The following is a 9,250-nucleotide window of genomic DNA, read 5'->3' on the forward strand; positions in this document are numbered from 1 at the left end:
TTGCGAATGGCTTGGTCATTTTTATTGTCAGCGTGAATGAAGAGGGTCGGCTTTGCAAGATATGCTATGACAAGATTGTAACTCAAGCTGGACAACTCCTGGTGGAGGACGTGTGCCCCAGCCATTTGAGGCTAATTCCACCACACATGGCATTCCCTCTGCACTGCTCAGCCAGGGACGTTGTAGAGGCTTATGAGAACAATTGTTGGTGGCGTGGTGTCATTATCAGACTGGTTCCCTCGGAGGAGGCGCTCTGGGCGGTCTACTTACTAGACAGCTGCATTATCAAGGCGTGTCGGCGTTCAGATTTACGCCCCGCTCTACAATGGCAAGGTGGAACGTGGACGGTGGTCTGTCAGGTTTTATTGTGAACCCAATGTTCTATAGTATTATTTTGGAAATTTAGAATGGTAGGAGGAATCATCGCAAATCTTTAATTTAAAACGCGATATTTTATATATATTTTTAGTCCCCGCCAGTGATTATAGCAATAGCCTTGCCACAGATTATATGGGATCAATTTTTTTATTGATTTTTTAAGTTCCCATCTCTGGGAGTGACTGGAGCAATCGCCTGCCGGGATTATAGCAATAGCCTTGTGATGAAATTTATATTTTTTATTTTTACTCCCCATCTCTCGCAGTGACAATAGCAATAGCATCACTGGGATTATAGCAATAGCTTTTCAATCAATTACTTTTTTTTTCTACTTTTTTTTTCCATACTAAGAATGATATGATTGCTCTTTTTTTTAAAACAAGGTAAAATGTGGAATAAAAAGTTGTATATAAACGAGTTCAATGTATTCTATTATAATTATTAACAAATTAATTTTATGGCAATTCAAAAAATAATGGTACAAATGTTTGTTCCTCAAAATTTCATTTAAAGGAAGCTTGCAAGGCATATAATAGGTGGTGATAGGTATTTTGTGGTGAAAAGCTCACTCGTTTGAAACCTCGTGGGCAAATATCTAGCGATTATAGGGGGTGGTGTGGCTTAGGCCATGTGTCATCCAAGTGATTTTGACAGCTTAAGTGCCCCTAGTTTATGGTTACTCAACTCAACTGAAGGCATACAAACTCCTCCCAGGATTAGACCACAAGACCTATGGGGACCAAACTTCCCCTCTTAACCATTAGAAAACATCCATAGAACTCTTAAAACTCACATTACCTAGGAAACAAAATTTCATCTAAAAAATTATCAATAAAATAAAATATCTCCTAAAAAACCCTTAGGTTTCCTAATCATTATGGAATATGGGTCCATAAAATAAAATATCTCGTAGGAAACCCTTAGGCTTCCTAATCATTATAGAAATATATTGATACAAAGAACTCTCAAGATTCAAATACCGTTCAAGCCTATCCTGACCAGGAAGCACTTCCAATAGCGTAGATATAAGGTTAGGTTAGGGTTTCTTTTCTATATTTGGAAAAATTATCATACAAATAGAAATAAATGCACAATTTTACATTAAAAATTGTATTTTTTATTTTTTATAAATTCAAATTCAATTAATTCAAATTTTTAAAACTTCATCTCTAATTACATCTTTTGTTACAATTTATTAATCCTTATTTTAAACTATACTATCTATAAACTTCAGATAATGTAAATAAGTTAGCTTTATCTTATAGAATTTATAAGAAGAGTTTCGGCGAAAATCACATGAAGAAAATCTTTGTCGACGCGTTTAGAACCAATAGGGAGAGTAGATCTTCAAATGGCTAGGTTTACCACGGCTAGATTATATAATGTTAATAAGTCAAAGGTGATTACTTCTATAATAGAATAATATCCTAATTTTAGAGAATAATAACTAATTATAATATATTATCTATTAGAATGTTATATTTATTTAATTAAAATATTTTCATTAGGATATTAAATTAAATTATTTAATTCCTTTTTAATTTTTAATTTATTTAATCATATAGATACGTGAAGGGGTTTTTATTTTTATTCTAATTATATATTAGAATGTTATAATATTAATTTTATTAAATAATGAATTACTTAATTCTAACTTCATTTAATGCAATGAAAAAAAAAAAAAATAAAAATAAAAAAAAAATAAAATAAAATAAAATAAATAAATATAAATATAAAATATAAATTAAAGTTTTATTTATAATTTTTTATGTTATAATATTAATTTCATTTAAATATTGAATCACATAATTCTAATTTAAATTAATCTTAAAAAAAAAGTTTTATTTATATTTTTATGTTATAATATTAATTTCATTTAAATATTGAATCACTTAATTCTAATTTAAATTAATCCAATAAAAAAAAAAAAAAATTATAAAAGTCATTTTATAAATCAGAATAAAATGACTTTGTGATTTATAAAACTTTCTTTCTTTTTTTTTCATTGGATTAATTTAAATTAGAATTAAGTGATTCAAATCATTTGTCGACGAACCAACTAGTGTGGTTCATCGTCAGGACAACTTGTCCTGACGATGAACCACACTAGTTGGTTTGAAACGCGTCAACAAATGATTTATCTTGTGATTTACTCCTAAGAATTTCTCTTAAACTTGAAATTAATATTATAACATAAAAATATAAATAAAACTTTTTTTTGCATTAATTTAAATTAGAATTAAGTGATTCAATATTTAAATGAAATTAATATTATAACATAAAAAAGTATAAATAAAACTTTAATTTATATTTTATATTTTATATTTTATTTTTTTATTTTTTTTATTTTTTATTTGTTTTCATTGGATTAAATGAAGTTAGAATTAAGTAATTCATTATTTAATAAAATTAATATTATAACATTCTAATATATAATTAGAATAAAAATAAAAACCCCTTCACGTATTTATATGATTAAATAAATTAAAAATTAAAAAGGAATTAAATAATTTAATTTAATATCCTAATGAAAATATTTTAATTAAATAAATATAACATTCTAATAGATAATATATTATAATTAGTTATTATTCTCTAAAATTAGGATATTATTTTATTATTAGAAGTAATGACCTTTGACTTATTAACATTATATAATCTAGCTCTTATATAGCTGTTGATGGTAAACCTAGCTATTTGAAGATCTTCTCTCCCTATTTATTTTGCACCCATGATCTGACTCCTCAACTTGTCCTAACGATGAACCACACTGGTTGGTTCAAAACGCGTCGACAAAGGTTTTCTTCATGTGACTTCATGTGATTTTAGCCGAAACTCTTCTTATAATTGTTATGGATCACAGAAGCCTCAATTCAATAACTTATAGAATTTGTTACAATTTATTAATTCTTATTTTAAATTATACTATCTATAAACGTCTGATAATGTAAATAATTTAGCTTTATTTTCCACTTTTGTATGCAATTTCCTTTATTAGTTCTTATTTTATATGATCATTTACATGTCAAAATTGTTTCTCAATTTATGCCTTAGGGCGTTTCCTTTGCAACATCTGATGTAAATACTAGTTAAAAATTTGTTATATGAACAAGTGTCATATGAAGGGAGCTATAGTTTTTTGGGCATCTGGTATTGATAAGCCACAAGATTGTAAGAAAACCTATTTACATATTAAAAATCTCAATGGTAAAATCTCATAAATTTTCATGGTTAAAAAAATCGTTGCATGTTTTTAAAATTGTTTTTTATTTAATTTATATATTAATTAGTTTATAAAATAAATTAATGTGAGGGTTTGTAACTTTCACTTAAATTAAAATCTTTAGGAAATAAATTAAAATGTTTGATATTTGATAATAAAATTAAAAGAAAATGTTATTAAATATTACTTAATAATAAAATAACTATATTTAATATATTAAATTAAAAATTTTAATCTATTATTTATTCTCATGTAAGCTTAGGTTTAGTTTTTTGAAATTAGTTGGCTTTTTGTTTTTATGCATTAAGTATTTATTTGGTTGTAGTGGGTAAGCTCCTCCTTCAATGGATCCCCCTTGGAATTCGAGATGCACACAACACTGTGGATGATCTTAATTACAAATCTCCAAAAAATAGCCATAAAAGCTTAAAATATAAAATAATAATAATAATAATTTAATTATTTTTTATGAATTTTTAATGTGAATAATGTAAATAATGTTGGGATTTCAAAATAGACTTGTAAGTGAAATTTGACCATTCAAGCAATTTGCCCATCAAATTCTACCCCAATTTGCCCATCAAATTCTACCCCTAAATATGAGATTAATATATCATCTAATAAATATTTTGACTAGATATTTATTTACGAACATATAATAATAAGATTTAAATTTTCCTGTCTTTTTCACCTTTGACTCATCAACAAAGAGAATGCCGCAGCCACCAAATGTATCTAACCACAGCCGGCGCCAACGATTACGTACATGAAATTACGCACGTTCTTCACAAGGAATCCGATGAATCCGCCGCGTCCGGATTCTACGAACCTGGCCATAGGCAAGGGAACCAGTCGTTGTCTACGGTCCGCCAACACCCAACCTTCACCACTCAATTCTCCACGTAGACGAGCGCCACGATGGCAACTTCTACGCACGCCCTGTCAAAATCAAAAAAATGCTGCTGCAGGGTTGTTAAAAGTTGCACGCTTCAAGAATCCGGTCCTTCGTAGACTAACCAGTCGGTCCGGTTACTTACATCGTGCAGATGACGCCATCAATGACCGATGATTTCTCGTGTGAATTTATCGTATATTATTTTTTTTTGCCGGTCGTCAGGAAAGCAGCGAAATAAAAAGTAAAAGATAGTGATCGTCAAGAGGCGTTCACATGTTACACATTTTATCGTCACGTTCGGTGGCCACAACAGGACACGCAAGTAAAACTTGGTAATCAATCCGAGGTAAAAAAGTAGGTGGTCTTTATAAGGTAATTTTTATTTTATAGATCATAGAAAAGTAAATGTTGCGTGACATGTCAGGTATTTAGTTTTCATTTTTTTAGTGACAGCACGGGAATCGAGATAGCAGTCTGGAGATAGAGGGCAAGAGCTAAATGGTTGGCATGTCAGGCAGCATTTACTTTTCTATGGTCTATGAAATAGGAGTTTCCACGACGGCTTGGTGACGGGTGGTAAAAGTTGCTTGACCCGTGATTGGTAGTAAAAGTTGTTTTAACAGTTACACACATTAACGTGTGTTTTGGACTTCTAGTTTGAGCGGCTACACACATTAAAATGTTTTTTAGACTTTTAGTTTGTCAAGTGATGTTATATGGGTGTGAATTAGGAGCTAGCAGCACCTTTTCTCAAAATGGAAACAAATTGAGAAAATTCAAAAATTCTTGATCATGAACAAATAAAAAGTTTGGTACCTTATGAAATAATGTTGAGTGAAACAGAAGCAACTCTCATTGAAACAATTGCTATGTTGCGGCTCATAAGATATCTAAAAAGAATTGAGCAAATGGGAGTAGGTAGATGGGTTAATGTTATCTTCAAGGAAGGCATGAGCCAAAAAAGAAAATACGGATGCAAAAATGGAATATCTACTTCAATGTTTGTCCCACAAATAGCAAGGAGCTAAAGAATTTTGTTATGGAGAAGTTTGTTAAATGGGTATGGGGAAAAGAGTTGTATAGAAAGAAGAAGTGCTATATTGAAGAATTCAACTCGACGTGTGATATACAACAAAAAGAGTTCATTGGAGCTAGCATTCCTTGGAGGGAAAAGGTTCTTATTGCTCAATTAAGAACCAACTTATGTCAACTTCGGTGTGTAACAAGAAGGTGGAAAAAGCCTAAAGAAAATTGGGAAGAACAGGTGTGTACATTTTGCACATATAGGTGATTGGAATAAAAAATATTTCATTTTGGAATATGTTCTATTCAGAGAAAATTATGGAATATGTTCGCATATTTTCTTGACATTGTCTTTTAGCGAGAGGATTGTTAGAAAATTAAAACCAACTCATCATCAATTTAAATAAAAAATAATTGAATTGAAAAAAACAAATCAAAAAACTAATAATCTTATAAACTATTTTTAAACCCCTAATCATTAACATAACCTTCCATTTCATTTCACACCTAAAGTTGCAATATGTCAATGGGTTAATCCACCGCCCATGGAAACCGATAACTTCCCTTTCTGGGTATTTGTCGGTCGTATTTGACTGGATACGTCCTTTTCATTTCTTTTTTATTTCAACCTGGGGTTTCAGGGGAGGTTTATCTGCAATGTGGGTGGGTGCCCACACAGGACTTTAAATATTTCACCAAATCCCTCTCCTTAGAGTCATTGGACTCGGCGAAAAGAATGAGATTGTTCCAAGAAGAAGCGATTGCTTGCACGACCAGGTTGTGAAATATCTCTATAAGATTGCTTGCACAACCAGGTTGTGAAATATCTCTATAAGAGACCAGGCAGGCTACAACCATTAAAAGGAATAGCAGAAGCAGTAACAGATCAGAGGATCCAGAGTATCAAGAAGAAAACATCGACATAAACATGGGAAGAAGAGATGCAGAAGCGGACTTACAACTGCCTCCGGGATTCAGATTCTTCCCTACAGAGGAAGAATTGATTGTGCATTACTTATGCAGGAAAGCGGCATCGCTGCCACTACCAGTTCCCATAATAGCAGATGTGGACCTCTACAAATATGATCCATGGCGTCTTCCAGGTATTTTTTCCTTTTTCCCTCTGAAACTATTAGTACATAATTCTAAACAGATTCTAGAACGGAGAAACAGATGGAATTCAAGACTTATTGAAGAGGTTGTTCTTTTCCTTTTTGTTTACAGAGAAAGCCCTGTTTGGAGAGAAGGAATGGTACTTCTTCACTCCTCGGGATAGAAAGTACCCAAATGGTTCAAGGCCCAACAGGGCGGCTGGTTCTGGATACTGGAAAGCCACCGGTGCCGATAAACCCATCACTTCTACTGCTTCTAGAGGAGTAAAGAAGAGAGTGGGCGTCAAAAAGGCCCTTGTCTTCTATGTTGGGAAAGCACCCAGCGGCTCAAAGACCAATTGGCTCATGCATGAATACCGTCTTGCCGATATTAACAGGCCTGCAAGGAAGAAAGACAGCTTAAGAGTGAGTAATGGTGTCTTCTCTTTGTTTGGTTTTGTGTGATTAGTCACCTGTGTTGGGATCTTGTTGCACCACTGAATTCTATATTTTACATGTCTGCTCTGTCATTTCATCTGTGTATACTCATTGAAATTACTCTTCTTGTTGCAGTTGGATGATTGGGTTCTCTGTAGAATATACAACAGAAAAATCAGTGCTGAGAAATTAGCACTAGAGCAGAAGGAAAGCTTCAATGATGTACCAATGGAAACCATTCATGAAAAGGAGATGAAGTATGAGCCCACCTCAAATTCATTCAATCATAGCGCCATTGAACAGAGCAACCCGTCCTTTGACCATTTGAGCAAATTTGGATCTTCTCCAACATGCTACAACGCGGTTCCCCCTGGTGCTTCTCCCATGAATTCCAATAGCCGTTTCCAGAATCTAGATTTCTTGCAAAACTCAACAACTCCTTTTCGTGGCAGTACCCTTAAGGCTCCAGTGCAGAATACAGCGTTCAACCCAATTTTCCCCTCACAGACAAATTGCAATTCAACAGAGTTAATTTCAGGATTGCATGATGATTTCAGCTGTTCCAAGGCATCATCATTTTCAGAACCCATTTGGGAGAAAGAAGTTGAGAGCAGCTTCAGATTGGAAAATTTCTCGCAGGAGCAGCAACCATCATTATTTAATTTGGATCTGGAAGGTCTACAAAGTTCCTTCCCTCATTTAGACCAGATATCTTTTAGTGATGCTTATCAAGACTGGCTTTTACTCTAGAGAATCATGACCCAGTGGAAGGTCTATTGACCTCTGGGTTTTTTAATTTTTGAAAGACTACCTCTAATTCCATTGAATTTATGGACTTACAGCAAGTCTAACTGACACTTCGTTAAATCATTTTTTTAATAAAATTATGTCTCTCAGGGTTCTCCCGTATCAATCAATTTGCTGTGTTAGTAAAGAGGGCATTATCACTCCTCCCCGAGTTTTAAGTCTTCCGACCACAATGAAGGTATCAGTATTCATCATCCTCTCTTAAATCTTCGAAACAACATGATCCTTTTTCATGGCCTTGGGTCAATAGTAGAAGATTAACAAAAATAATAATAAATTTGAAAATTTCAAGCCTTTCAAGGACGCTCCATGGGTAATTCTCTTTTAATTGAACTCTTCCTCAACATTAATCTAACTATTGGTTGGTTTTATTTGAATTTTATTGGGGTCATAAAAGGCCTGAACTAAAAAGTCAATTGGTTTTATTTGAATTTTATTTGGGTCATAAAAGGCCTGAACTAAAAAGTCAATAATTCGTGGGTGTTCCAGTTTTTCTTAATTGAGTTTTTTTAAGATGGTTTTTTAACTAATTTTATTTGAACTTAATTTGATTATTTCCAGGTTATCAGATGATCTAAATACAAATATAACTATTAATTTTTCGATCGAGTCTTTTGATGATTTTAATCTATAATTACATTATGGTTATCAACCATTCCTCCTATTTCTTGACATTTGCAAATTCTTTTAATTATGACTTAGTACTCTTTTCATTGTTCATAATTTTTTACCTATTATTATGATTCTCTTATCACTACTTATTTTTTTACCCGCCATCAATTTATTATTACAATATTATGGGGCATATTCATTTTGTTCTTTAACTTCAACTCCCTTCATGGTACCTTCTTTCTTTCTAATCTCATCTCAAATCAGCCCTCAATATAGAGTTTTATGTTGCTGTCCCTTTAAGAATGAAAAGAAAGAACACCTCTTCCACAAAAAAACATCTTCATTATAGAAATTTCTTTCACCGGGCTCCCCTAAAGGCCTTTCATAAAGTATTCCTCCACCTATAAAAATCACTAGCTTCACTCCATTGTAAACCCCAATATCTCTTGTTTTGGATTGCTCTTTAGCTAAAAATCTATAACTCTTGTGACTAGTCATCACATTACTACAAGGCTATGAAGTTTTGGGTGTTTCACTATTAGTTTCCTTCTCTTTCAAACAAACCTTAGCTGTTCCTAGTGCCTCTACAATTACTTGTGCATAGTCATTAAAAATCTCACCCAAAAAATACCATAGATATCATTGAAGAGAATGTGTTCTTTAAACTTCTACACCTCCCACCCAATCAACAAAACCTCATACTTCATGAAGGGATTGGTATGTTCATCAAACCATTTTTGTAATTTTATCCTCATGACTCACTCCCCCATACTATAGGGGTCT

At 32.5% G+C, this 9,250-nt stretch overlaps 1 protein-coding gene across 1 annotated transcript; it reads left to right on the plus strand.

Annotated features, from left to right (window-relative positions):
- Positions 1-6,219: 6,219 nt before the first annotated feature.
- Positions 6,220-7,961, plus strand: LOC149165676 (NAC domain-containing protein 2-like). The gene is made up of 4 exons (XM_089432352.1): positions 6,220-6,296; positions 6,335-6,622; positions 6,744-7,036; positions 7,184-7,961. The coding sequence occupies exons 2-4, from the start codon at positions 6,448-6,450 to the stop codon at positions 7,796-7,798; spliced, it is 1,083 nt and encodes a 360-aa protein (XP_089288478.1). The 5' UTR covers positions 6,220-6,296; positions 6,335-6,447; the 3' UTR covers positions 7,799-7,961.
- The last annotated feature ends 1,289 nt before the right edge of the window (positions 7,962-9,250 follow it).

This window comes from Pinus tabuliformis, chromosome 5_1 (genome assembly GCF_031772625.1).
Source record: "Pinus tabuliformis cultivar Carrire ecotype Pingquan chromosome 5_1, CPIR1, whole genome shotgun sequence".
NCBI classification, from domain to species: domain Eukaryota; kingdom Viridiplantae; phylum Streptophyta; class Pinopsida; order Pinales; family Pinaceae; genus Pinus; species Pinus tabuliformis.